Source organism: Aphanomyces invadans, assembly GCF_000520115.1.
Source record: "Aphanomyces invadans strain NJM9701 unplaced genomic scaffold supercont1.28, whole genome shotgun sequence".
NCBI lineage: Eukaryota > Oomycota > Saprolegniomycetes > Saprolegniales > Verrucalvaceae > Aphanomyces > Aphanomyces invadans.
Window position 1 is genome coordinate 97,206 of NW_008580173.1, and position 24,703 is coordinate 121,908.

General features: G+C 55.6%; 12 protein-coding genes across 14 annotated transcripts; 8 read left to right on the plus strand and 4 right to left on the minus strand.

The window, feature by feature from the left end:
• The first annotated feature begins 1,312 nt into the window (after positions 1–1,312).
• H310_10803 (hypothetical protein) lies at positions 1,313–3,791 on the plus strand. Its single transcript, XM_008877258.1, has one exon. It carries the CDS (start codon positions 1,329–1,331, stop codon positions 3,630–3,632), a length of 2,304 nt encoding a protein of 767 aa, XP_008875480.1. The 5' UTR covers positions 1,313–1,328; the 3' UTR covers positions 3,633–3,791.
• A 605-nt stretch (positions 3,792–4,396) lies between these two features.
• On the plus strand, positions 4,397–8,014 carry H310_10804 (hypothetical protein; the record flags this gene model as incomplete). The annotated part of the gene is made up of 8 exons (XM_008877259.1): positions 4,397–4,564; positions 4,620–4,821; positions 4,877–5,207; positions 5,271–5,532; positions 5,582–5,762; positions 5,810–6,183; positions 6,240–6,506; positions 7,607–8,014. The coding sequence occupies 8 exons, from the start codon at positions 4,397–4,399 to the stop codon at positions 8,012–8,014; spliced, it is 2,193 nt and encodes a 730-aa protein (XP_008875481.1).
• A 110-nt stretch (positions 8,015–8,124) lies between these two features.
• H310_10805 (hypothetical protein) lies at positions 8,125–9,934 on the plus strand. Its single transcript, XM_008877260.1, has 2 exons — positions 8,125–8,302; positions 8,359–9,934. The coding sequence occupies exons 1-2, from the start codon at positions 8,213–8,215 to the stop codon at positions 9,859–9,861; spliced, it is 1,593 nt and encodes a 530-aa protein (XP_008875482.1). The 5' UTR covers positions 8,125–8,212; the 3' UTR covers positions 9,862–9,934.
• Positions 9,935–10,216: 282 nt separating this feature from the next.
• H310_10806 lies at positions 10,217–12,451 on the plus strand. 2 transcript variants are annotated; one of them, XM_008877262.1, is made up of 5 exons: positions 10,217–10,786; positions 10,838–11,034; positions 11,102–11,162; positions 11,204–11,388; positions 11,436–12,451. In XM_008877262.1, exons 1-5 carry the CDS (start codon positions 10,234–10,236, stop codon positions 11,718–11,720), a joined length of 1,281 nt encoding a protein of 426 aa, XP_008875484.1. In that variant the 5' UTR covers positions 10,217–10,233; the 3' UTR covers positions 11,721–12,451. The 2 variants fall into 2 exon arrangements, with proteins under 2 accessions (XP_008875484.1, XP_008875483.1); XM_008877261.1 differs by having other exon boundaries at positions 11,204–11,904.
• Positions 11,366–14,071, minus strand: H310_10807 (hypothetical protein). The gene is made up of 4 exons (XM_008877263.1): positions 13,728–14,071; positions 12,475–13,685; positions 11,662–12,428; positions 11,366–11,593 (listed from the first exon to the last, which is right to left on the minus strand). Exons 1-3 carry the CDS (start codon positions 14,046–14,048, stop codon positions 12,032–12,034), a joined length of 1,929 nt encoding a protein of 642 aa, XP_008875485.1. The 5' UTR covers positions 14,049–14,071; the 3' UTR covers positions 11,366–11,593; positions 11,662–12,031.
• Positions 14,072–14,190: 119 nt separating this feature from the next.
• H310_10808 (hypothetical protein) lies at positions 14,191–15,438 on the plus strand. Its single transcript, XM_008877264.1, has 7 exons — positions 14,191–14,217; positions 14,285–14,421; positions 14,472–14,574; positions 14,629–14,721; positions 14,769–14,859; positions 14,909–15,069; positions 15,124–15,438. The coding sequence occupies exons 1-7, from the start codon at positions 14,209–14,211 to the stop codon at positions 15,217–15,219; spliced, it is 690 nt and encodes a 229-aa protein (XP_008875486.1). The 5' UTR covers positions 14,191–14,208; the 3' UTR covers positions 15,220–15,438.
• Positions 15,439–15,712: 274 nt separating this feature from the next.
• On the plus strand, positions 15,713–16,295 carry H310_10809 (hypothetical protein). The gene has a single exon (XM_008877265.1). It carries the CDS (start codon positions 15,779–15,781, stop codon positions 16,154–16,156), a length of 378 nt encoding a protein of 125 aa, XP_008875487.1. The 5' UTR covers positions 15,713–15,778; the 3' UTR covers positions 16,157–16,295.
• A 276-nt stretch (positions 16,296–16,571) lies between these two features.
• H310_10810 (hypothetical protein) lies at positions 16,572–17,735 on the minus strand. Its single transcript, XM_008877266.1, has 8 exons — positions 17,700–17,735; positions 17,611–17,656; positions 17,503–17,566; positions 17,301–17,456; positions 17,198–17,244; positions 17,066–17,133; positions 16,967–17,019; positions 16,572–16,911 (listed from the first exon to the last, which is right to left on the minus strand). Exons 1-8 carry the CDS (start codon positions 17,710–17,712, stop codon positions 16,624–16,626), a joined length of 735 nt encoding a protein of 244 aa, XP_008875488.1. The 5' UTR covers positions 17,713–17,735; the 3' UTR covers positions 16,572–16,623.
• Positions 17,736–17,860: 125 nt separating this feature from the next.
• Positions 17,861–19,911, plus strand: H310_10811. 2 transcript variants are annotated; one of them, XM_008877267.1, is made up of 6 exons: positions 17,861–17,951; positions 18,011–18,200; positions 18,243–18,431; positions 18,485–18,585; positions 18,703–18,982; positions 19,038–19,911. In XM_008877267.1, the coding sequence occupies exons 1-6, from the start codon at positions 17,880–17,882 to the stop codon at positions 19,379–19,381; spliced, it is 1,176 nt and encodes a 391-aa protein (XP_008875489.1). In that variant the 5' UTR covers positions 17,861–17,879; the 3' UTR covers positions 19,382–19,911. The 2 variants fall into 2 exon arrangements, with proteins under 2 accessions (XP_008875489.1, XP_008875490.1); XM_008877268.1 differs by having other exon boundaries at positions 18,011–18,431.
• On the minus strand, positions 19,171–19,912 carry H310_10812 (hypothetical protein). The gene has a single exon (XM_008877269.1). The coding sequence runs from the start codon at positions 19,869–19,871 to the stop codon at positions 19,392–19,394; it is 480 nt and encodes a 159-aa protein (XP_008875491.1). The 5' UTR covers positions 19,872–19,912; the 3' UTR covers positions 19,171–19,391.
• An 852-nt stretch (positions 19,913–20,764) lies between these two features.
• On the plus strand, positions 20,765–22,991 carry H310_10813 (hypothetical protein). Its single transcript, XM_008877270.1, has 3 exons — positions 20,765–21,494; positions 21,833–22,067; positions 22,121–22,991. The coding sequence occupies exons 1-3, from the start codon at positions 20,770–20,772 to the stop codon at positions 22,910–22,912; spliced, it is 1,752 nt and encodes a 583-aa protein (XP_008875492.1). The 5' UTR covers positions 20,765–20,769; the 3' UTR covers positions 22,913–22,991.
• Positions 22,992–23,349: 358 nt separating this feature from the next.
• Positions 23,350–24,045, minus strand: H310_10814 (hypothetical protein). The gene is made up of 4 exons (XM_008877271.1): positions 23,879–24,045; positions 23,739–23,824; positions 23,588–23,691; positions 23,350–23,535 (listed from the first exon to the last, which is right to left on the minus strand). Exons 1-4 carry the CDS (start codon positions 24,003–24,005, stop codon positions 23,451–23,453), a joined length of 402 nt encoding a protein of 133 aa, XP_008875493.1. The 5' UTR covers positions 24,006–24,045; the 3' UTR covers positions 23,350–23,450.
• Positions 24,046–24,703: the final 658 nt, after the last annotated feature.

A 24,703-nucleotide genomic window follows, 5' to 3' on the forward strand; every position in this document is an offset into this window, starting at 1 on the left:
GAGCATGAGCTACGACAAACCGAGTGCTGCCTTTGGTACAGGGATGGACGATCGATGCCCAGGAAACATTAAGCCGGGCCGACGACCGACGATCCATGAAGAACCGAAGCGGCGGGGAGTCGGCAACGTTAACCACCCATGTGCTCGACGTCCTTGCTGTCGGATGATCAGTGAACGAAGATAGCAAGAAATACACAGGAGGTTGGGTCTGCCATGCTTTTCCTAGCGAACGCGAGGTCTGTCCTCCGCAAACCTGACGCATTCACCCGTTTCAACGACACGTCGTCCGTCTACTGCGTGCGTGCATCGCTGCCCCCACCCTGCACCACTCATGGCAATCCCGTCCGTCGTCGACATGCCAGATCCACTTGCACATTGTGCCAAATCGACTGGTTTTTGAAGCCCCGACGCGGTCGAAGGATTCAACGGGTTGAAGGAAACCACGCCCAACTCTGGGGCACCATGGACTTCTGTACTCCCCCCCTGTCCTATAGCAGTCCCTGGAGGACCTGCTCCGCCGAGCGGCACAAGATTCGTTGGGTTTCCCCGTCCCGTTGTCCCCTGGCGAGCGCCTGCTCGACCCGACTGGCATCACACAAACGCCATTCTCCATGGAAATCCATTTAATTTCGGCCAGCCAATCAACGGCGTCGCTGCATCCCCGTGGATCGCCATTCTTCAGGGATGGATACCCCTTGAAATACCCTAAATAAAACAAACCTACGCATGCCACGACGTGGTGGGCCTCCTCACGCGTACAACCAAGTCAAGTCCGCGCTTGACGACGCGTTCGACCATCATGTCTGTCTTTGCCAGTACTACTGCAGGCCATGCATTATCCACAGTGAATTACGTAGGCGATGTTGGTGGCGCGATCCTATCCAAGGAAATGTACTGTATCGCACACTATAACAGGCAATCTATTCCCCCTCGACTTGCACGGCGATTGTCGTGGGAACGAGAGCCTTTCATAGAGTACACCTTGACCAAGCATGGCTGTTGTAAAAAAAGCGTAAAGTGCCCTTCACCCTGCTCAAAGCGCCCGTCGCAAGCGCGGATTGTGCCGTCGAATATTCCTTTGGCAGACCACCATCGATCGGTAGGGTCATTGTCACCCACGTAGCCTTTCCCATCCACACCGACATTCCGTCGTGGGTATATCCCATTCTCCCCCAATGTCGATATTGATTGGCTGATTTATAGCCAATAAAAGGCATGCTAAATCTCTTATAGCCAATCAAACACCTTCCATGTTGACACGCCATGTATCTCCCTCGCTGGGATGAACCAGCACGTCGTCATTTTTGGTCTGGACGAGTCGTGGCAACATGTCTGAAAGCTCGTCGCTTCTCCGCAACACCCAGGAAGCCCCCGCGGTCAACGAACGTCCTTGGTGGTTCAAGTATGCCCTCGCGGGCGGCGCCATCGTGGTCATTGGCGGCATTGTGTGGATTGCCACCGCCCAAGGCAAGCCTGTCGTCGCGATCGGGCCACAAGGCCAAGCAGGCCCTGTCAACACCACGACGACGGGCGTTCCTGTTACGACGACCACGGCCGTGCCCGTCCCTACGACGACGACATTGGCTCCCGTGACTACCACCACAGCCCCGGAGACGACCGCTGCAACGACAACGGCCAACGTGACGGCGGTCCCGAACACGACCGCTCCCGACACGATTGTAGCCCCAGTCCCGGCGCAATTTGCCGCGTTCTTCAAGGACATGGAATCCAAGTTGGACCGCTCCGTCAACCCGTGCGATGACTTTTACCACTACGCGTGCGGCGGGTGGCTCCACGCGACGACGTTGAAGGAATCCGACTCGTCGGTCGACTCGTCGTTTTATGTAATCAACCAGGACAACGAGCGCATTCTCAAGGACATCCTAGCGACGAAACCCGCCCTCGTCGACCCGTTCTACCAAGCGTGCCTGACCGAAGGCGACGTGAATGCCGACGCCGTCGTCGACGTCAGCCTCCGTCTCAACCACATCGTGTCCATCGAATCGCTGGACGAATTGATTGCTTTTGCCGGTGTCCTCAACACGGAATCGTCCGTGTCATCGTTCTTTGACGTCGGTGTCTCGACCGACTCGAAGAACTCAACGCTCAACGTCGTGGCGCTTGCCCAGGGTGGCTTGACGTTGCCGTCCGTCGAGTACTATGCGGCCGACAAGATCGCGCCGTACGTGGCGTCGCTGCAAACGTACTTGACCAAGTTGGAAAGCGTCGAGGCTTTCACGGGCGTGACGGCGTCGGCGCTCCTCGACGTGGAGGCACAGCTGGCCAAGATCTCGCTGACCCAAGCCGAGTTGCGCGATCCGTGGGCCACGTACCACAAGTTTACGCTTGGCGAAGTGACTGCCAAGTATCCGTTGGTCGCGAGCTTCTTGAAGGGTGCGCAGCCCACGCTCGTCAATCAAACCAACGTCCCGGTCGTGATCCCGACCCCCACGTACTTTGACGCGCTCGCGGGGCTGCTCCAAGCGACCGACTTGTCTGCGTTGAAGGCGTACTTGAGCTTCCGCGTGATCCACGCTGCGAGCACGTACCTCGGCGAGACATTCCGCGTAGCCAACCATGACTTCAACGGTGTCTTGCAAGGCCAAGTGGCTACGCAATCTCGCGCCGAGTTTTGCTTGGCGCTCACGCAAACGCTTTTGGGCGAACACTTGGGCAAGCTCTTCATGGACAAGGTGTTTGACGGGGCGACCAAGGCGCAGGCAAAGGACTTGATCCAGCAGATCGAAGACTCGATGGTCGACATCCTCAACGGTGCCGCGTGGCTCGACGCACCGACGCGCCAGGTCGGCCTCGAAAAGGTCGCGCAGATCCGCAACTTCATCGGCGGCCCCGACGCGGTCGCGCCGCTCCCGTTCAACTTGACCTCGAGCTTCTACACGAACGTGAAGCTGTTCGCCGACTGGACGACCGCCAAGTCCTGGGCCTCCCTCAACGAACCCGTGGACCAGACCAAGTGGGATATGTTTGCTTACACCGTGAACGCGTACAACGACCCGACGGCCAACAAGATTGTGTTTCCTGCCGCGATTCTCCAGCCGCCGTTTTACAACGCTCGGTCGTTCCCGGCAGTGGCCAACTATGCCCGCATCGGGATGGTCATGGGCCACGAATTGACCCATGGCTTTGACGACGAAGGCCGCAACTTTGACCCGAAAGGGCAACTCAAGTCGTGGTGGTCGGACAGCGTCGGTGCCACGTTCGAGAAGAACGCCCAGTGCTTGGCTGACCAGTACTCGACGTTCCCGATCGTGTCGGTGGATGGCCACACGTTGCTCGGCCACTTGAACGGACAACTCACGCTCGGCGAAAACATTGCCGACAACGGTGGCCTCAAGCTCGCTTACCAAGCGTACCAACGGGCGAAGAAGGCGAACGCTGCGATCGCTGACATCGGCGCAGACGACGCCCAACTCTACTTTACGGCTTTTGCGCAAGGGTGGTGCCAAAAGCGATCGGACGGCAACGCGATCCTACGCATGAACACCGACCCGCACTCCCCCGGCAAGTGGCGCGTCCATGGCCCCCTGTACAACTCGCAGTACTTTGCGGATGCGTTCAAGTGCCCCGTCGGGTCCCCCATGAACCCCGCCAAGAAGTGCACGGTCTGGTAGAAGTGTTGGGGTGAACACGCCATCGTTGAACGTCTTGCTGTTGTTTCGCCTTCATTCCCGCCGTTTGACAATATCTCCAAAGCCATATTAACGTCACGTAGCCCAAGCGGGAGGTGTGTGCTGCGATGTCGCAATGTAGTTCTTAGCGGCGCCGTGTGCACCCACCACGAGCTTCGGCGCGCCATTCCACGCTGCCTTACAATGGCGAGTCGAACGCCCCCTGCACGCAAAGCCCTCTCGCGCCGCCATGCCGTCCACGGACGTGATTTGAATCCTAACGTGTTTTAGTACCAAATGAAGTTGTACTACCCTGAACAACGACCACCGAAAATCTCAACCACGGTCATACGTCCCTTTGATTGGTTTATTCTGGGTTTTGTATCGGAATAATGGCTGATGATTGGCTAAAATTGTCGAATGAATAAGGCCACTTCTGGACGTTGTGTGAGGAAGAGACCTCCCCAAGATACCTTGGGGACAGTCCCGCTCCAAATACGGTGTAAATATTTAGGAGCTGTGGGTACAGGCTAACCCCAAATTCGACGCACAGACCTGTACCTCAGAATTCCTGGGTACAGACCCGCCCCAAGTGCCGTGGTCCTGTCCGACAGGACTTTCGTCGGATGTACTAATAGTACATCCGACGGGAGTGTTTGTCAAGAATGTTGATGACGAAGCCAGACCAGGACCCGAGATCGCGCCAACTCTTGGGAAATGGTTTGCGCGGCAACAACAGAAACCGCGCTGACCTGGTGGCCATAGCGATGTCCGAAGCCACTTCGTTGTTAACAGCGGCCTCCAAGCCATCGACCGAGGCGAAGCAGTGGGCCAAGTTCGCTCTTGTTGGCGGGCTTGTCGTGGTTGGCATTGGTGGCGTCGTTTGGGCCACCACCGCCGCGCCACCTCCAACCACGATCACGACTGGAATCAACGTTTCCAAGACCTACGCCACGTCTAGTGCGTATCCACCAAACTACGTTCGTCCAGGCCATGTTTGCCAACATGGACGAGAGTGTTGACCCGTGCGACGACTTTTACCAGTACGGTTGCGGCGGGTGGCTCAAAGCAAACGACCTCTCCGACAGCAACATCGACACGTCGTTTTACATTGTGAACAAAAACAACGACAAGATTATTGACCACATCATGGCTACCAAGCCGGACGTGATCGATCCGTATACTATCAAGCGTGCATTCACGAGCCAGCCGTGAATGCCGACGCCGTCGCGGACGTGACGGCGCAGTTCTTCGGCACATTGCGACCCTACCTTCCGTCGACGACTTGGTGTCGTATGCCGGCGAGCTGTTTGCAAACACTGCGTCGGATGCGTTCTTTGACGTCAACGTCCTGCCCGATATGAAGCACACGTCTATGAACGTGCTGACGTTGACACAAGGCGGTTTGACGCTGCCGTCGATCGAGTACTGCTCAAACCGGGCCACGTACTTGGCAGTGTTGAAAGAGTATATCGCGAGCTTGGCCGCGCACTTGGACAGCTTCTATGGTGTGGACGCCGCCAAGTTGTTTGACTTTGAAGCTTCCTTTGCCAACATTTCCCTGACCAACGGCGACATGTAGGCCACGTACCACAAGATGGACCTGGGGACAGTATCGACCAAGTATCCGTTGGTCGCAAGCTACCTTCGCGGGGCGCGGCCATCCTTGTTCAACCAGTCAAATGTGGACGCGCTCGTGACCATGCCATCGTTTTTCACGGCGCAGTCACCGCTAGTCGACATGGCTGACGTGGGCTTGGTCCAGGCATATGTGAGCTTTCGCTTGGTGCATGCGCGGAGTTCGCTCCTCGGGGATACGTTTCGGCTTATCCACCACAGGTTTCAGAGCGTCGTAAACGGCCATCGAATCCCGGCAACTGTTTTGTATGAACCTGGTCAAAACGTACTTGGGCGAATACTTGGGCCAACTTTACATGGACAAGGCGTTCCAGCCAGCCGCCAAGACGCAGGCACGTGCCCTCATCAAGCAGATCGAAGACGCCATGGTCGACTTGCTCAACAACGTCGACTGGCTCGACAACACGGCCCGCCGCGTCGCACTCGACAAGGTAGCCCACGTCGCCAACTTTGTTGGCGGCCCCGACTCGGTCGACCCGCTCCCGTTTGCCCTGAGTGCCTCCAACTTTTCAGCAGCATGCAACGTTTGATGTCGCGGACAGTCGACGTGTCCTTTGCCAAGCTCGGCCCCGCCGTGGACCCCACCCAATGGGACATGTTTGCGCTTACTGCCGACGCATACAACGACCCGACGGCCAACAAGATGGAGTTCGCGGCGGCGTTTTTGCAAAAGCCCGTCTACGGCGCTCGGTCGTTCCCGGCTGTCGCCAACTACGCCCGCATCGGCGTCGTCATGGGCCACGAATGGACTCATGGATTTGACGATGCCGGCCGAAACTTTGACCCGTACGGGCAATTGACCGACTGGTGGACGGCCGGGGTCAAGAAAACGTTTGTCAAGAACGCGCAGTGCCTCGTCGACCAATACTCCAATTTCCCAGTGCACTCGGACAAAACCAACGCCATCCTCGGGCATGTCGATGGCCAGAACACGCTCGGTGAAAACTTCTCGCCGACAACGGCGGGCTCAAGCTGTCGTACATGGTGTACCAGAAGGCCAAGCAGGTCGACCCGTCGATTGCGGACATCGGGTACGACGACGCCAAGCTGTTCTTTACCGCGTTTGTCCAGGGGTGGTGGTGCAAGAAAGCCACGGACAACTACAACGTCAATTGGCTGCACACCAACCCGCACGGCATGGCGCGCCAAAGGCCCGATGATGAACTCGCCAATATTTACCGACGCGTTCCAGTGCCCCCTGGGATCGCCCATGAACCCTGCCAAGAAATGTGTCGTGTGGTAGATGCACATACCCGAGTTAAATCTTTCAACGTGTCGTCATGTCCAATGGCTAGTTGGTTCCTGCGCACAGACGGGGTATCTGCTTGCCAGGATTGAGTTGGAAAACGTCCCGTCAGGACCATCGGCATGCTATTGCTGCTTGACCCAACTGTCCGGGGGATTATGGAGATGGCCCTTCACGCCCCCAACCTTTCGTCTGCGCTGAGTGACGTCGACATCGAAGAGTTGAATGGCCCGTGCTCCCACGGCTCCACCGACAAAAATGACACGTCAGCGCGGGGCGATGGAAGCCCCACGCGCACTTTGTCCAAGTCTCTGCAGTGCCTGCATTGTTGGGGTCCCTTGGCAGCCGTACTTTGGATTCCCCCATTGTTGCATGCCGATGAATGAACTGTGGAGTACGCAGTGGGTGGGGTGCCTTCCCAGCAGTCGACTTGAACTCACGATGGGTTTCTGTTTGATATACCATGGCGGGTCACGTCACCACGACCCACGTGGCCGTCGGCGCGATGTATCCGAGAGTATGCCGCAACGCAAGTCGATAGCACTTCACTGCTAGCACTCACGAGGTGGTGGATGTGCCCGATAGCCCTCCAGCGAACTCTGTTCCTGGCGGCATTCCTCGATTCGAGAGAAGGCGGTCGCATGTAGAACATGCATATTGATCGCATTCAAACCAAACGGGGCGAAACACCCGCCGTCTATTTTAGTACGTGGCACAGGGCGCTATTCGTGGACAGTGGGCAGAAAGCGGTGGGATGCACTAAGACGACATGCCGTCAGAATCCCCCACGCCCATGGCACGCACGTCCGTGCGGCGCTGCTCGTCCGTATCACCAAGTAAAACAAAACCAGCTCTGCTGCGCACAGGGTCCATCAACATTGGGGCGTTGTCTGTGTCATCGTTGCCGGGCTCGACAAGTGCGCCGCCAACGACGCCGCCAGATTCACCCGTTAACAAACCACGATACATGTGGGAAACCACCACGTCCACGTGTCGATCCGTCACAAAGCAAGTAGAGACCGCGAAAGAGGTGCGGTGGCCAGCAGCCGCTCGCCGACGTCGACACCGTGCTCATCATGTGAGCCTTTCGTAGAAACCCATGTATTTCACCGACATCCACACGGCGGCGAAGAAGGAAGACAGCCACGTCATTGCAAAACTCTTGGCTCAGCTGGCCGAAAAGGACGCCGTGATCTTGGAACAAGCTGCTGCGATCGAGGGCAAGGACGTCCTGATTCAGCAATTCACAGCCACGTGTGGCCGGCTGAAACACGACTGCGAAGCACTGGCAGACAAAGCGTTCGAGTGGAAGACCAAGTACGTCGCCCTTGCAGCTGCCAATTCGACCGCCCCTCGCGACGAACCGCTGCCTGCCGTTGCGGTCGATGACATCCACGTCCTGAGCAGCTCCCCGGAGCTGGACGACGGCGGGGGCGTGTGGCACCCGCAGCGGTCCCGTCGCGCCAGTCGGAACCGACGTCGCAATAGCCAGACAAGCTAACACCAAGAATATGGTACATCATCGTGGTCCTGCCTCCATCGGGAACTTTTCCTTTCAACACGCGCCTCGCATGACGCTGGCATCGGTTTCAACAAGCCACGGCATGGGCTATTCTTAACGCCAACGTCTCGGCGTCGTCCACATCGGTGTCCTTCACTGCAGGCACGTCCGTGGCGCCCACCGTGATAGCCACAACGCATGTCGATGCCACAGCCCCCCCGCCGAAGCAACTTGCGAAAGAACGCCCCGAAGACACCGTCATATGCATCGATACACAACTCCTTTCAGGTACGCACTCCGGGTAGCGGGGCGCCCCTACAAGGTAACGACAGCACGTGGCGCAGGCGACAGCAAGCCGTCGAGCAACTGTGGCTGGCAAACCAGGGCACCCAGTCAGCCAGGACCGTGTAGAGCCCAGGGAACCAAGCGTGGTCGATCGATGGAGCGGGGCTGGCTCGGCGACGTTGCATTTTCAGGAATTGCTGGCACAAAAGGACCAGACGATCCAAGAATTTACAGTTGCGTGCACCAAGTACAAGCAAGATGCCGACACGTTTTGTGCCAAGGCCATGGAATGGAAAAAGAAGCACGACGTGGTTGCAAAACAAGTGCTCCAGCTCCAGGCGGACCTCTTCCTCGTGCAGGGGCAGCGCCACGTGCCCCAAACAACCCTAGCCAACGACGCCCCGATCACCCCTAGAGCCCCCTCAGGAGAGGGAGTCACCGGTACTCTCGCCGTCCAGCCAGCCGCCACGCCTCCCCCCCAAGCCCCAACATCCATAGCATCAGTCGAAATCTCGGAACTGAAGCATATACATGCCCGAGAGGTTGGCACTCTCAAACAAGAAGTGAGCCGTCTTCATGAACTCCTCCGGCTTCATGCAATGGACACAGCCGCCCAGTCAGACGTCCGCGTTGAATTCGAGACGTACAGGGCGATGGCTGAGTCGGAGTTGGCACAGCTCGAAGGGGACCTTGCCCACTTCAAGGCACAAATTCTCGTGTTGAGCCAAGACAACGCCGACCAGATGCTGGAGATCACTGCCAAACATGCCATCCACGACTGCGTCCGCTCCGCACAAGAGCGACAGCGGCAAGTTCAGTGGGACCACGACCGACGGACTCTTACCGACTTGCGTGAGAAGATGGCCCATCAACAAGTGCGCTTGGCGCAAACCATGTCTTCGCTGGACTCCCTCCAAGCCGTGTACGATGATTTAAGAGCTACCAAGGAACAGCCCCACGACATGCGACACCCACTCTACGCGTCCCACAACTCGTTGGTGCGATGCCACGCCCGAGTGGTCGCCCAGGCGCACCAGCAAAAACGCCACATCCAAAAACTGGTCCAGAAAAAAGCAATGTTGCAGCAAAAACTTCACGTGATGGCTGTTGAAGCGAGGGCAATGCTGGGCGCTGCTCTTGGGGCGGCGCGAACAACGAACCTCCAAAGTCAGCTCGCGACGGTGGACCAAGACTGCCACAGCACGCAAACCGACTTGGCGATCATACCAGCCAACTCGCCGACACGGAAAACCGCTGACAACACCACGGCGTCCGAAGCGAAGCTGCTCCAACGTGTCCGAGGACTCCAAGATTCACTGATGCGAAGAAAAGTTCGCGAACAGGTCGTGCAAAGCCAGGCACGAGAACTTCGTCGACAGCTCCAATCTCTACGATTACCTTTACGGTCGCACCCCGTTCCAACCGCCAACTATGCAAGCGACAACGACATGTCGCCAACTCGTCAAGCCGAGCTATACAAGTATGCTGTTGACATGATTATGCGAGGACCGAAGATGAATCCCACACACTGCAACGCGAATTCGACCGACTCGAACGATTGAAACCTGTGTCGTCGCTTTCGTCTCTGTTAACAACACTATTGCCCAACGTGAGCTTTCATCGAGCTCGGCACCCTCGTCCATGCTACTACGTCGTCGCTGGATGGCCCCACGAGCTGTCAAACTGGCGAGCACCCGATGACACAATCGACGCGACATGGCTTGCCACGTTCCATGGTCACGTACCCATTGTGCTGCGATCTCAGGCAGCACAAAGGAAGTTCATGGTCCGCCGTTTTGTATCACGCCTCGAACTCTCGAGTGCGCCAGCTGCGGCTGTCGCCCGATGCGATGGTGGCTGTGCACCATCCACCGTCGTCGGGTTGTGTACGGATGTAGTAGACTTATTATCCGGAATCGACCGAGCTTGAAACTATGTGCGCCACCATCGTGGACAGAGTTGCGGCGGCGGCGCTGGCATGGTTCAACAAGATGATTCCTGCAAAGAAGCATGCCGCGAACGAGCACACTGTCTTCAGTGCGATAGTCGTGCATGAATCCTGGGACAGTGACGCCGTCGGCGGCTCTGAGCAGTTCCGCGTGGTTAGCGCGGGCACCGGAACGAAATGCGTCGGCGTGAGCGGTCTCTGCCGCGAAGGCTTTGTCGTGGCCGATAGCCATGCCGAAACCATTTGCCGACGGTCGTTCCTTCGGTATTTGTATCACGAATTGAAGCACGCGCCATCTGACTCGATCTTCGACCTGCCACCACCATCGTCGTCGTCGCCACGGGACGACGCGACTCCATCGCATCGCCGCCGACATCTGAAGCCATCGTGCCAGCTCTATATGTACGTCAGCGAAGCACCTTGCGGAGACGCGGCGTTGTACGATCTCACGGCGGCATCACTCGAAGTCATCCACGAGGCCAAGGTCAAAAAGCAAAAGGTCGACCATCGCTGCGATAGTGGCGATGTTGTCGCAACAGGTAGCATCCCACCAACTCTCAGCGCTTGACCATCTTTGTTGGCCTGTTCAGTGCCATGCCGCACGACGGGGGCCAAAGAAGCGCATTCGACGGCACATTCCAATGTCGTCGGCGTTGCCCGCGTCAAGTCGGGGCGGTCCGACATCTTGCAAGCCAATCGCACTATGTCCATGTCCTGTAGCGACAAACTGTGTCAGTGGATGGTTTGCGGCTTGCAAGGCGCATTGCTGTCGCGATGGTTTGACCCAGTGCGTTGACGTTGTTTGTGTTTCGTTCGCCGCCTCACACGTTTCGTTCGTTCGTTCGATCGCATAGATTGTCTTGCATGGTGTCGTTGTGAGCCAGCCCGAAGACGCAGACCCCGCCAGCTTTCACGGTACGTTTTGGCCATCCTACGTCGTGCCCTGAGATCTGCAGATGCGCTCCGTCGGTGCGTGAGCCGCGGACGCAACTGCGCCACGTTTCCCACGTCAAGCCACCCCTTTCGCCTGTCCAAGTCGCCGACTCGTCCCAGCCCGTCTGGGTTGTCGCTCAACTGGGCGGCCGGCTGCCCGGACGACTCTGCCGTCGAGTACACCATTGGAGCTCGCGGCGTCAAAATGGTGCTGGCTAAATCGATGGGGAAGAACGCTGGACTACTCATTCCTAGGGAGCCAAGAAAACTCTCGACGACTTTGCTGCCAAACAAAAAATGAGCTCCCGACTCTGCCGTCGACGACTCGGTCGCCTCGCCTTCGACCTCGCAGCTGAAGAAACGTCCAAGCCCGGCGACGACAGTGCTGCACCTACCGCCCAACTTCCCTGCACCTACGACGACCTCAAGACCGCGCTGCAAACTGACTACTGCGCGTCCAAGAAAGCTCTTCGCGCCTTACCTGCGTTTCAAACTTGGAGAGGTAATCCCGCCGAGTACAGCGCATTCGCATTGCCGTGACTTGCCTCCTTAACACGTCCTCGTTCATTCTGCGGCCGCAACCACTGTCAAAGGCACACAGGGATCAAAGCTCTTTATAGCCACCCGTTTTGTTGTACATGGAGGTCGCCCATGGCGCAACAACCTTTGTTGAACCACATATTGATGCATTCACATGTGCTCAGCGGCACCGCTTGGTCTCCGATGGCCCACGTTATCGGCGGTGTTTGGCTTCGACCGGTGACATCGTCCAACGGTTCGATGTTCCGCTGCAGCAGGTAGCCCTGTCCTCCTTGCACAGATGCCCATGCCAGTCAAAACGTTTTCTTGAGCTAGACATGTCGTTTTCGCTGCTGAACTAGCACGGAGGCCAACGCAGGTCCTTCGATAACTTCTGTTGCCTTGATCGGGTCATTGCCGCTCGTTTCGACGACAATGCATCGGTCGTAGTACTCTTGCACCGCGACGGCGTAGTCGACGAGGGCGCCTTCGACGAAAATGTCCAGTGCCTCGGGGAACATCCGACTGGCGGCGTCCGTGGTCGACGGGGGATGCTGGAGAACATACAAGAACGTGTCGAGTTTGCTGGCGACGGAAAGGTCCAAAAGCAGACTCGGACTGTCCGACATGACGAGCTGGGCCGGTTTGTCCGCGACGGAAACGGGCGTTGACGGGGGCGCGCCGGCCAGAAATGGCCGCAGCCCGTCGTGGCACAGACCAAGGACGTCCCTGCGACAGTACGTCAGGAGAACCGTCCATGAAAGTCGATACGCACGTGTCGCTAGCCAAGCGCAGCGCTCGCCGATCGTGCCGAAATACTCGATACACCAAGAAGTGACCAAAGCAAATACGAACGGCGGGCGACCAGTGCAAAAAGAGTGCGTAGAACGGCGCCCGGTCCATCACAGCGGCCACGAGGACAGCTCTGTCTTCAACACGCAAGCGCTGTATGTGGGTGCACATCCACACCAACACGGCGACCACTCCATTTTCGTCGGCATCAGGTATCGCTGAAACGAACGACGCAACGTGCGCGACCATCGCTTGAAGGGTGATGCAAGACGGATACAAGAGCAGGTTTTGAAACCTTTCCGTCGTGGCATCGAACGACGTGACTCGGTCGTGGCTGTTGGCCGCAACCTCGATCCAAGCTGTCGTCGCTTCCAGCAGAAGCGGCGACATCGTGACCCCGTTCGCCTTGTTGGCACCCGCATCTTTGGCTGCCGCGATGGCCGCAGCCAGCCACAGCTGCACGACGTGGCCACACTTTGCGAGCGTTGTGGCTGTCGTGAGAACTTTGGCACAAAGGCCTGGTGACATGACGAACAGTGTCGTCGACGGCAGAACTTTCTCGATGGCATGTAGTCTCTTCGAATAATGGAGCTCGTCAGGTTGGCGCATAGCTGTCATGGTCGTTAGCGCATCGTACAGCACAACACCAAACACGTGCGCGAGCTGCATGTAGCCTGGGACCATTCCCCACTGCACAACGGACACGTGTGACGCACTCGCGCGGATGGTTTGGTCGATGAGGTCGTGGAATGCTTGGACAAATGCGCAGAAGAGGTGGCCGTCATTCGCATCTAGGAGGAGTCGCCACGTCGACTCGTCGGGTAGGATGGCCATGTCGGTCGGCTTGGCGAGCCAGCCCCAGTGAAACAAGTCCGGCGTGTTGTCCATAAACTCCGTGTGGGTGGGTTGCAACGACAGAGCGCGGACCGCGTCGGTCAGGTGCATGTGAACCGATGATACCGAGATGGCCTGGTGGTGGCAGTACCGCCACGCGCATACATCAACGAATTGTGGCTGAAGCATTGGAAACACAAAGTACGCATGCGCGGCCACGAGCGCACAGAAACGGTGGGTTTCGTCGCTCTGATTGTCGTGGAGGAGCAGCGCAGACGAGTACACGAACGTGTCGCAGACGAGCTTGCGAACGAGGTGAATGCGGCGCCAAGCTTCCGGGTCGCCTTCTTTGCGTACGTCCTGTTTCGTTTGTGATGGTATCGTCGCACACTCCCCACCTACCTGTGTGTTGAAGTCAAAGGCAAGTCCTTGGAGCTTAAACTCGGGGCGGCGGAGCAACGCTGTCATGAGCCGAAAGCACGTGTACTTGTACGACATGACAGACACCTGGCCGACGTTGCCCACGACCACGATCCACAGCGCCAGCATGCTGCCGATGATGGCGTCATCCTTGGTGACCTCGTCGTGCTCGAGGATGTCGGAAAGCTTTTCCAAGAGAGGAGCTTTAACTGACAAGTCCTCGGTGAGACCTCCGTCCGCAATGACCTCCGCCACAGTCTCGCGGAACTCGCGCTCCCACGCATGTACTGCGTCCACCCACATGACCAAACGTCACGACGGCGATCTTTCAACGGGTGACCAACACTCTCCTCCAGATGAGCTGGATTGGATAAAAAGATTAATATTTGACCAATAAAAATGGGTGAGAAGCGAAGCCGTTCCAAACTGCATTTACAGTTAATCAATCTTTCCTGGCACAAGAATGCCCATCGTACGTCCGACCGACCGCAGGAGGCGCTGTGGACGCGACAGACTACGTGACTGTTGCATGCACGTAGGTCTATGCCCTTGTATCCCGCGGGAAGACCGTGTTGGCAGAGTACACGGCGTCGTCGGGCAACTTTCCGACTGTGACCCGGGTCCTCCTCGCCAAGATCCCGACCGAAGACAGCAAAATGTCCTACGTCTACGACCAGTACACACTGCGTCCGTGAACGAACTTTCACTAATCGTGCGGCGAACTAGGCACATCTTTCACTACGTCGTGGACAACGGAATCACGTACCTGTGCATGGCCGACAACGACTTCAAGCGCCGGGTGCCGTTCCAGTTTCTCGAAGACCTCAAGGCAAAATCAATGAATCATCGGACCTCCGTCGTTCATGACGTTGTTTGCTCGTAGAACCGTTTCCTAGCGACGTACGGCGAACGCGGTCAAACGGCCATCGCGTTCGCCATGAACGCTGAGTTCCAACATGTCATTCAACGGCAAATGGTGGGGACGCGATCTGTCTCATCCAAGTGCTTACCAGGGTCAAGTAGGAGTATTACAATGCGAGCCCCGACGTCGACACGGTAGCACGGGTGCAGCAGTCGCTCGATGACGTCAAGGACGCCATGGTCGAGAACATCGGTCGGTGCCGACTGCGCATGCGATGGTGGCTTATCGTTTGGACGAGTAGAAAAGGTGCTGGATCGTGGTGAAAAGTTCGAACTCCTTGTTGACCGCACCGACAAGTTGAGCCAGCAGTCGTTTGTGTTCAACCGAAAGGCGAAGAAGCTGCGCAAGACGCTGTGGTGGCGCAGCGTCAAAATGTGGGCGTGCCTTGGGGTGGTGGGCCTGGTACGTCTGTCCTTACCGCCGTCGACATGTCCCGACCTGGCACGACTGGCGTAGGGCATTTTGTACTTTGTTATTGCGATGGCGTGTGGGTTCGACCTTAACGCGTGCAAGAGCGGACACAAACTGACCAACTCGTTGCGCGATATTTAAGCTCTCAACTCAAACGATTTTGCTGCAATGCCGTTGGTTTGCTTGGCCCTGTCGCAGCAGCTAGACGGCGGCATCAAACGGAGGTCCGTTGCGTGACGTGTCACGCGTCGGACTTGGTGGCACCGCCGCTCCAGACGCTGAAGGCATCACGCTCGAGGTTTTCGATTGCTAGAAGCAAGCGTAATCGGGTGACAAGCCATCGTTGCGACGTATTCGCCGAGCTATACGATGATGGAAATGCTTGGTAGACCGTAAGCGCAGGGATGGACAGTGGCAGCAGGCTTCCGTGACAGTACTGTCAACGACGACATTGGTGTCGATCAATGCTGAGGTACAACATGAGCGAACTGCCATCTATGCAGTGAGTAGAATGGGATGGGAATCATTCCAATGTGTCTGGCCATGATTAAGTTGGATTGAAGATGGGCTGCGAGGAGCAGTCGTAGCATACAACGTCTGCCAGCGGGTCAAAGGACACGACTAGGTGGCACGCGCAAGTGCTTGACTTCATCATTGTTAAAGATCTGTCTGTATACGAGTGGACGATACGTCGAGTCATATGAACGGATCGGCTGAGTCCTCTTTCTGCATCTTGGGCACTTCGCGCTTGAGGAGGTCTAAAAGGGACGCGTTGCCGCCGCACCGTGTCGCCATGGCAACACTTCGTTGCATTCGAATGGCCAGGTACTTTTCCCGCAGCTCCTTTTTCAGACACGTCATCTTGCGCTTGTGTCGCGTGCGGTGGAGTTGCGCGCGGAGGTCTGTGATCAACGCCGTTTGCATGGCCCGCTCGTGGGCAAGCAACATCACGACTTGTCTCTCGTGGTGGAGTTGGTCCTCGACAAGTTGCAATTCGTGGTGGCGCGCGCTTCGCTCCGTCATGAGCTGCATTTCCAAGTCCATGCGGTGGATTTCCCACCGCATTTGGGCGGCCTGAAGCTCCCTCACCTGGCACTGCAGATCAAGACACCGCCCTTCGACATCCTCGTCCACGTCCCACTCACGCAGCGGCTGCACCCACACATATTCGTCCTCCATTCGATCGTCGTCCCGTTGCCTTGATTTGTGCGAGGCCGTTGAACCCGAACGATGTTGTTCGAAACTGTTACATATTTAGTGTGAGTCACATTAAATGTTGTTGCTCGTTTCGTGTAAGTACTTTGAAGTATTTCAAACGACTACGTCATAATTAATGAATGCTACACTAATTAGAGTTGCATTTTCTAACTGGAGGATTTAAATAGTGTACATGCTTGCCAGCGACTCTATTTAGTGTGAAAATGTTTGTTTGCATTCGGCATTCACATTGGCATGCAAGATGGCCAACCCGTGGATGGAAGGGACATGCAGAGGACGAAAGAAGAGGCACAGTCCTTCTGGGAATACTTCTGAGACGGTCGGCGACTACATCTGATTGATTGAGACCTTCAAGTCTCGAATGTCCTGGACCATTGCCAGCGCGATCTTTTCCCAGTGGTCGAGCTTGGCCTTGATATCTTGAATTGTGCGATTGGATGGAGGGGACGGAGACAAGTCGTCTTCTTCATCTGGGCACGCGCTAGTCAAGGGAGAAGATAGACCAGCGCGCTGCTTTCGGTTAGCACCCAACGAGCCAGCCAGGGATGTTTGTTTTTCTCCCAATGTCCCCGACTGAGATTTGTTTTCTGGCGGAGTCCTAGTTTTTGGTGGTTCCTACCATGTTACGATAAAGCATTTATTCATAGCCACGGAATCGTAGAGAGCGAACCTTTGGCTTGGTTGGTGGCGTGCTCGAGGCGTTTCCACTGCCGCTCGCGTCATCTACAAGTACTAGGTTACCACTGATCCTGACCTCAGGGTGCCATACTGAGCCTCGCTTGGCCGATCGCTTTCGCAGGATGCTCGGCTGTGCAGCTTCGATTGTGAATCGCTAGTCTGAAGCGACACAGGGCACCGTCAGCGATGAGACGTTGACCTCGTTTGGGCAATTTTCACACACCGTTCTGGATTGAAAGTTCGACCACAGAAGGCGCATTTCTCCATGACCTGCCGTGAACAACCGAGTGAACATCGTTGCCTGAAGGGCAGCGATGCCGTCCGACTTTGTTTTCGAAAGCTTGCTGGGCCGCTCGGTTCTGCGCCTCGAGCTGCTCGGGCGTCAAGTCGTATGCGCTTGGGACGTCACCACACTCTGACGACACAAGCGCGTGCGGGGGCTCTGGAACTGGTCTGCGTTCTTTCAATGGTTTCAATTCCTCCTACGATAGTCGTTTTTCAATGCACCATACGATACGTCGCTTCCACCTGCGCGATCCAGAGTTGTTTGCACTGCTTCAAGTGGATCTCGTACGACGACAGGCCATAGTCCCTGCGCACGCGTGAGAATGCGGATGACTCTGCAACGCGACGAACCTGCCGCACACATAACACGTTCGGACTTTCGGCCGCTTTGCAAGCACTAGAGCGCCCTTTAGCCACCCGAACGTCGCACATCGACATACTTGCCGGGTCCATCGCGTTGTTGAAAGCTGGTGTCGTTTCGAAATCTGGCTTGCGATTGGGTAATTTTACGAGATTGGATTGGTCAATAGAGGAATTCGTTAAATCTGATTGGTTACATGTTTTATTTCTTCCGATTGGCTGAAACAAAATTGCATCGAGGCCGATCGCATTGCATCTTCATGGCGATTACGTTCCGCAATGTGTATCTGTTTGACTTGGAGGCGTCCGCACGTCAGTCTCATGCGGCAAAGGTTAGCGCATGACGAGATAACTGAATGGTTCACATGCATGTGATCATGGCTTTCTCTAGAATTCCAAGGTCAAACCGGGGAAGAAGAGGAAACAGAAGCACAGAAAGCGGAACGAAGCAGTCGTCCCTGATCCCTTTGAACTTGCAAGGGAAGCTGAAGAAGCAGCACAACAGAAACTTCTTCAAGACGAAATGGATGCAGTCGGCATGGCTGGCATGCTTCCGTTGTCGTTTGGATCGACCAAACAACGTCAGTGCACACGGCTCCACACCGTTGGCGACCTCACAGTAGAGACCAAGCCCCTATCCCGTCGGCAGACTCCACAGTACATTACGTTCGATGACGATGGAGAAGGCGTCGAAGTAGACCCTCCCGTTGTCCCGATATTGCGCAAACGGCCGTTGGACGAGGAAACTCCCGTTGAGGAGGACGATGCCCAAGGAACAAACGCCGCGGTCCTACCTCCTCACAAGAAACCAAGTACGTCCATCGTTCCTTCCATCATTTAGGGTATTGAACCCGTCGCTTCGTAGCTCGTATCCACCCGTCGCTGCAGAAGTATTGGGCGCAGCGGTACGCGCTCTTCTCCAAGTTTGACGACGGCATCGAGATGGATCATGAAGGGTGGTTCTCAGTACGTATGCCATATGTCTGTTTGTGTCACAAAGGGTTCTTGTCCACCATCTTCCGTCACTACCATGTGCATGTCCACCCTCTTTCTCAAAAACTTCATGCAGAGTACCCGTTTTAGGTCACCCCCGAAGTGATTGCCGCGCACCACGCGACGCGCATTGCATGCGACGTGGTGGTGGATGCGTTCACTGGATGCGGGGGCAACGCGATCCAACTTGCACGCACATGCCGCCACGTCATCGCGATTGATCTCGACCCAACAAAGATAGCTATTGCGAAGCACAACGCTGGAATCTACGGTGTCGCGGACCGCATCGAGTGGATTGTCGGTGACAGCTTTGCCATTTTACCACGGTTGCACCACGTGGATGTGGTGTTTTTGTCCCCGCCTTGGGGAGGTACGTTGGACCAAATGATGGTAGTTCCCATCGTGTTTCCGACAAAATGGAGTAGGTCCGGCGTATTTGTCCCAACAGAAGTTCTCCCTCCAAGACATGCGCATGGGGCGTCACGACGGCATCGATCTGTTCAAGATCGCGACGGCGCTGACCAAGGATATCGTGTACTTCGTCCCGAGGAATGTGGACACGAAGCAGGTGAAGCTCTTGCAGGATCCAGAGCGAGATGAAGTCGTGGAAGTCGAATACAACTACCTGAACCACAAGCTCAAGACGGTCACCATGTACTTTGGCAGCCTCGCATGCCGAACGTACGATGCAGACGTCGAGGGGAGTGACGTTGTCGACGGCGAACAAGATGGCGACGAGGACATACTGTGCACGGTCGAGGAACAGTAGATTGGGAGACTTACAACGGAGATGGGGGCAACGAAGGCAATCCAAATTCTTCCGTGTACATGGCAGCCATTGAGTTGTACGCAAGCATGTCCCCTGCTCGAATCATGTTGCCGGCATCGCAATTCAATGGGGAGTCGGCGGCAGGGTCCGACAAGAGAGACGACACTGCGAGGCACGCCGCCCGCAAAGTCCATGCTGGAGACCATTCGCGCTTAAGAATGTCCAGGCAGATGCTGCCATCGACGAAGTGCACGTTTGGATGGAAGATCTTGGTGACGAAGCGCATCTTGGGCGGCTCCATCGGGTACAACGGCGTCGTGACAATGCGAAGCTCAAACACACGGTGCTGGAACGGGGTGTCCACAGGCCCTGTGATGAACGCCTTCCATTCAGTCACAGTGTCTTCAAGAGGGAAGAGCACCATGTCCGCTTCCGGGCTCTTGCGCAGCTCGACCAGCTCCTTCCGCAGCCGCTTCACGTTCGTGTTCATGATGGTTTCTGCGGGAATTCCTAACGTGCTTAGAATCAGGCCCTTGCAAAAATAATACTAGTATTGGAATTGCAACACTCGAAGTTTACATTGCGCTACAGTATTCAACTTACAATGAATATATCTATTGTGCTCGATTCGATGCAAGCAAATAATTGTTCAATAAATTGCAAGCACATACTCCGGAGTATTAATATTTGTTCATTAAATTGCAATCACATATTTGTTCAATATATTTTTTATAGTATAGTTATGCATAGAGCTTAAAATCCCAAAGGTGGAAATTTGAACTAGGATGTTTGGAAACGAAGCCTTTATCAGACGTCCATTATAGACTCCGCACCCGGTCAACTGCAAAACATTCCAGCACAATACAGCATTGCAGCGCTGAAACTATGTGCAATTCTGTCTAACAGCTTGTTGAGACGCTGCCTCCTTGAGCTGTCTTGGCGCTGCGCTTTCATTCGAGTCGCGATCCACTCGGCAGGCTCACCTCGTCACATCTGGTGATTCATCTGGCATCACTTCATTGAAGGATTGACCAATCAAAATGGGTGCATCAGAATGTAGCACAAAATTGACGAATCGAATGGAGACAGGCAGGGAACCGTGGTTGTTGGGATGCTTTCACGTCGATGCACTCATATCATAACGGAAGATGTTCTCAATAGAGTTTGATGGTGACGAGTAAATTCTACGTCCTTTTAGTCTACGCTACTGCGCCATTCTCCTTGCAAATGCAACAGAAATCGGAGTTCCTATCCCAGGAAATATCCTAATTTAATGTGCACCTGGGATAACTGGCGTTCCGAACACGCTATATCAATCTCCAGTTATTGAGAATGAAGGTCGTCCATGTTAACCAATTATCAACACCTTTACTAGCATTCCCAAACAAATGCATGGCATGATGGCACAGGGCAAGTCGCACTCGCGCCGATCCCATCAAACGGCGGGGGAGTCGCACCAGCAAAGAGCTAGAGCAGCTTTAGGTTCCACCATGGACTCTCTCCAGAATGCATTCACCAGCATGCACCTCCCACCGAGTAGTCCTTTCGTGACCAAGCCAGTCATGAAGCCCAAGTTGAACCCGAACGCCGCAGCGTTCACGCTACCAATCGGCACCGCAACGTCCGCACCAGCCCCAGCTCCCATATCACAAATGTCTCGAAAGCCTCGAGCCCCACCCCGGACTAAAACCAGATCCACGGGTTCAGCAGGTAGCCTAGGCCAACCCAAACCGACCAAGCCATCCAAAGTAGACGAAGGATCATCGACAGACAAGCCGAAACGACGAGCAAATGTCCTCAAGGACGGTTCCCGCACAGTAATTGGCCATCGGAAGCGATCGCAGTTGTCGTTGACGACGCCTGGAGCATCCACGAGTCTCCTGCCCACGACAACGAATCTGCCAACACCCCCAAAGCCGTCGAAAAAGCCTCCGCGCCGCAAGCTTCACATCGCTAGGCGTCCACGAAGCAACAGCAATGGCGGGAGTGGCTCCGGGTCCGAGTCCGACAACGACAAGGACGAGGCGTACCCAGAACCCGCCACCCTAGTCAAACAAAGCGCTTTTACAGATCGCCTGGCGCTCGCCGTGCCGCAGAAGCGCATTCCAAAGCGGTAAGTCTCCATTTCTGCCTTTGCGTTCAAATCCGCCCCGTTTGTCGTTGCTCCGACTCGGATGGGGTCGTTTTTGTGGTGGATGCATGGGGTGGTGGTGCATGCAAAGTTGCGATTCGTGGATATGTTGCTGGGGCGTCCACCCGCGCTCGGGAAGAGACGTCTTGCTCAGCTGGAATGCTCTTGTGTATTTTGTCCAATCTCCACATTGTGCGAACGGCTCTGGCCATGGTGGCGACCTCGTTGGCATGCCATCGCCATGTCGAGCGCAACTTGTCGCCGCCGCGCTCTGCCTTGCGCCGACCAGAATGACGCTCACGTGGCTATCGAAACGTTAGGGTCACGCGTGAAGCTGTAGTAGACACCGTCTTCAAAGCGCTGTTTGCCACTCCGCACGGAAAACCTCATGTTCGTGTGAACGATGACAACACAGGGAGCGAGTCCGACACTGGCCCCAACGAAACATTTGTCAAGCGGGGGCTGGCGGCGACGCTGTTCAAGGACGATGTCCGGCTCAACTTGGACACGAAGCAGTCGCTAGACCAGTACATCACTCCAACGCTGATCCATTCGGTACTGTCTCCATGGTCGCTTGTCGTGGTCGACTCACTCGCGATGTTGTGCAGCTGATCACGGAACTCCGCTTTGAGGACTTTCGAACGTCCAGCGCGAGGCTGCACATCCTCCGCGCGATCCACAAACACTTGCCCATGCGACGGATGCACATTGCGCAAGCCCTCGTGGACGCGACGTCGATGCGGCTGCAGTACGTTCAAGCTGTGCATGCCGAAGCGTATGAGACGGGCAAGGAGCTCCAAGCCGGGGGCACGTCCCAATTTGATCATGGCCACACGTGGACCGAGTTTCTCCGATATGCCATCGAGCACATGGCAATGGCGGGCGAAGACCCGACGGTCCTGACCAACTACGCGCGGTCGTGGATTTATCTGTGCAAGTGCCATCACTTGGATTCGACTGGCACCGATACCGACGACCTCGTCGGCGTTGCCGGCCAGTTTGTTGCGTACGTTCCACACATGGCGTGGGACTTGATCCGACGGCTGCTCCTCCACGGATGGCCCCTTCGTATGCCATCTCAGCAAGTGTTTGCCATTCGCAGTCTGGCGCGCTTGATGATGGCCGCCCCGCGCCAACCGAGTCACGCGCGCGACACGACGCTGCCACTTGTGTTTCAGCGACTGGCACAGTGCATGGCCGCCCCCCACATCGCGGTCGCCAAGGAAGCCCTCGCATTTGCCGGATGCCAATTCATCCTCGTCCACTTTGTCCAGGATTCGCACGACGTGTACACGATGCTATCGGGCGCGTTCTACAAAACGTCCAAGACCCACTGGCACGAGAGCATCCGCACGCTCGCAGCGACGCGCTTTGACGACATTTTGGATTTTGCACCATAGAAACAGATCGATGTGGCTTCGAGCTCCACATCGTCCTCCCACCATAGAAACCAACAACCAAAAACGTCGTCTACACCACCGTTCGTTCCATTCGTCAGCGACGGGTAGCGACATGCTCGTCCAGAGCACTCGAGAAATCGAGATCGCTCGAAATCGCCGCGTCACCGAGATCGCCAGTGACATCCGACTCGCCTCGAATATACTTGAAAAGAAAACCACCACGATAGACTCGTAGTGGCGACACCCACTTGGGGCTGTAGGTGCCTTGACCCCCACCTGTGCGAGCAAACGAGCACTTCCATACCTCCTTAGCTCGGCTAGACATTGTCGATTGTGGCCATCGGGAGGTGCTTCAAACAATTTGCCGGGTGAAACGACGTTGGCTACGAACTCCAGACCAGACAACGACCTGGTCGATTTCCAAACGTCGAGATAGTTCGCAGGTCAAGGCCGTGCAGATGAACACGAAGGGATCGATATGTATTGGGTATAAAAGCCAGTGTTTGGTCTTTCCCCGACAGACAAAGCGACATGGACATCATGCTTCGTTGTTGCTGAGCTTGTCCATGAGCTGCTGTTGCTCGTCCTCAACCTTGGTGAGCGACGCGTATTGCTGGCAGTACCTGGCCATCATTTCTTCACGTGGCGCCGTCGATGGCCGTAGTCAGGACGTACCTCTCGAGTTCTGTCTGTTTCTCCTTGATCAAGACTTCCAGCATGATCTTTTGTCGGTTGCGATTCTCGACTTCATTGTCCACACGGTTGCGCTGTCCAATGGCCTATTCCAACACCTAAGAGTGATCTCACAATCGCCGCGTGGGGGTACCTTGAGTTTCTCGATCTCGATACGCTTTGCCTGTGCCTCCATGACCTCGAGCACTCCTTTCACCGTCGTGTGGAAATCTTCCATTTCTAACGACATCGCATGAGACTGCGCTCGACCAACCTGTCGTCGGAGACACATACTTGTGACGAACTGGTTACTTTCGCCTTCGAGTTCCTGTGTGTGCACAAACTTGTCCAGCTCGAGCACGCGGACGCGGTACTCATCGTCAAAGCACACGCGCGGCAGCTGTTGTTCTGGCGGCGGCATCGCCGACGGGTCGATTTTCGTCAATGCGACTCTTCACGTTCTATCTTAGTGCTCACTCTATTTTAAGGGGCACACTAAATAGACGCAGACCACCGAGCTTACTGTAAATAGTGCGACAACGCCATCGTTGAGGGTTCCATCCCGTGGTGCAGAGCTGGACAGTGAAGATAGGTACACTTCTATTCCCGACATAAAGTTTCAATGAAGCAGCGACTGGCAAGAGTGAAGCATCCACCACACGGCAGCAATTGAGGTAACCAACCTCTTGATGCATTCAGAATTCAAAAACATTGTATGCTGTTCGAGATACGTATGTACAGTTAAGTATGCAGTGTATCATGCAAAAAGAGCTGGCCATCGTATACATTTTCACTGTTTGCGACAGCATCAAACGGTCCGTTTCCAATACTACTCCGGTCCAAAAAAGTTGTCACATCCGTATTCACTTGATTAAACTATGCTACTGCAAAGACGGATCTCTTGATTAAAGTATGCAACCCTACGAAAACATTTTGCCATCAGAAAGTATTTTGATATTTTAAACATTGGCTGCAGCGACTTGATTTTGAGAATTCATCAGGCCTCCATGTGAGCTTCCTCGCCAAGGCGGAAATCCAAATGAGATAACGCGCTCTCATAGCTTGAGGGGTCACACTCGACATTATACAATGCAAAATTTGCAATAGTAGCATCCTTTT

Excerpts from the sequence above, each read along its gene's own strand:
- H310_10809 (XM_008877265.1), top strand. The coding sequence starts at position 15,779 with ATGAACGGATCGGCTGAGTCCTCTTTCTGCATCTTGGGCACTTCGCGC.
- H310_10805 (XM_008877260.1), top strand. The coding sequence starts at position 8,213 with ATGTCGATGCCACAGCCCCCCCGCCGAAGCAACTTGCGAAAGAACGCC. Across the intron at positions 8,303-8,358 it reads CGATACACAACTCCTTTCAG|GCGACAGCAAGCCGTCGAGC; the intron begins GTACGCACTCCG and ends CACGTGGCGCAG.
- H310_10813 (XM_008877270.1), top strand. The coding sequence starts at position 20,770 with ATGCATGGCATGATGGCACAGGGCAAGTCGCACTCGCGCCGATCCCAT. Across the intron at positions 21,495-21,832 it reads CAGAAGCGCATTCCAAAGCG|GGTCACGCGTGAAGCTGTAG; the intron begins GTAAGTCTCCAT and ends TCGAAACGTTAG. Across the intron at positions 22,068-22,120 it reads CTCCAACGCTGATCCATTCG|CTGATCACGGAACTCCGCTT; the intron begins GTACTGTCTCCA and ends GATGTTGTGCAG.
- H310_10808 (XM_008877264.1), top strand. Across the intron at positions 14,422-14,471 it reads ATGTCCTACGTCTACGACCA|GCACATCTTTCACTACGTCG; the intron begins GTACACACTGCG and ends GCGGCGAACTAG. Across the intron at positions 14,722-14,768 it reads ATGTCATTCAACGGCAAATG|GAGTATTACAATGCGAGCCC; the intron begins GTGGGGACGCGA and ends AGGGTCAAGTAG.
- H310_10807 (XM_008877263.1), bottom strand. The coding sequence starts at position 14,048 with ATGTGGGTGGACGCAGTACATGCGTGGGAGCGCGAGTTCCGCGAGACT. Across the intron at positions 13,686-13,727 it reads CCTTTGACTTCAACACACAG|GACGTACGCAAAGAAGGCGA; the intron begins GTAGGTGGGGAG and ends CAAACGAAACAG. Across the intron at positions 12,429-12,474 it reads CTGCGCTTGGCTAGCGACAC|GGACGTCCTTGGTCTGTGCC; the intron begins GTGCGTATCGAC and ends GTACTGTCGCAG.
- H310_10811 (XM_008877268.1), top strand. The coding sequence starts at position 17,880 with ATGGCGATTACGTTCCGCAATGTGTATCTGTTTGACTTGGAGGCGTCC. Across the intron at positions 17,952-18,010 it reads GTCAGTCTCATGCGGCAAAG|AATTCCAAGGTCAAACCGGG; the intron begins GTTAGCGCATGA and ends GGCTTTCTCTAG. Across the intron at positions 18,983-19,037 it reads TTTGTCCCCGCCTTGGGGAG|GTCCGGCGTATTTGTCCCAA; the intron begins GTACGTTGGACC and ends AAAATGGAGTAG.
- H310_10812 (XM_008877269.1), bottom strand. The coding sequence starts at position 19,871 with ATGAACACGAACGTGAAGCGGCTGCGGAAGGAGCTGGTCGAGCTGCGC.
- H310_10814 (XM_008877271.1), bottom strand. The coding sequence starts at position 24,005 with ATGCCGCCGCCAGAACAACAGCTGCCGCGCGTGTGCTTTGACGATGAG. Across the intron at positions 23,825-23,878 it reads AAGTAACCAGTTCGTCACAA|AAATGGAAGATTTCCACACG; the intron begins GTATGTGTCTCC and ends CGATGTCGTTAG. Across the intron at positions 23,536-23,587 it reads AAACAGACAGAACTCGAGAG|GTACTGCCAGCAATACGCGT; the intron begins GTACGTCCTGAC and ends AATGATGGCCAG.
- H310_10810 (XM_008877266.1), bottom strand. Across the intron at positions 17,457-17,502 it reads AACAACTCTGGATCGCGCAG|GAGGAATTGAAACCATTGAA; the intron begins GTGGAAGCGACG and ends CGACTATCGTAG. Across the intron at positions 16,912-16,966 it reads CGCCACCAACCAAGCCAAAG|GAACCACCAAAAACTAGGAC; the intron begins GTTCGCTCTCTA and ends GTAACATGGTAG.
- H310_10806 (XM_008877262.1), top strand. The coding sequence starts at position 10,234 with ATGTGCGCCACCATCGTGGACAGAGTTGCGGCGGCGGCGCTGGCATGG. Across the intron at positions 10,787-10,837 it reads TGGCGATGTTGTCGCAACAG|TGCCATGCCGCACGACGGGG; the intron begins GTAGCATCCCAC and ends TGGCCTGTTCAG. Across the intron at positions 11,389-11,435 it reads GAGCTCGCGGCGTCAAAATG|GGAGCCAAGAAAACTCTCGA; the intron begins GTGCTGGCTAAA and ends ACTCATTCCTAG.
- H310_10803 (XM_008877258.1), top strand. The coding sequence starts at position 1,329 with ATGTCTGAAAGCTCGTCGCTTCTCCGCAACACCCAGGAAGCCCCCGCG.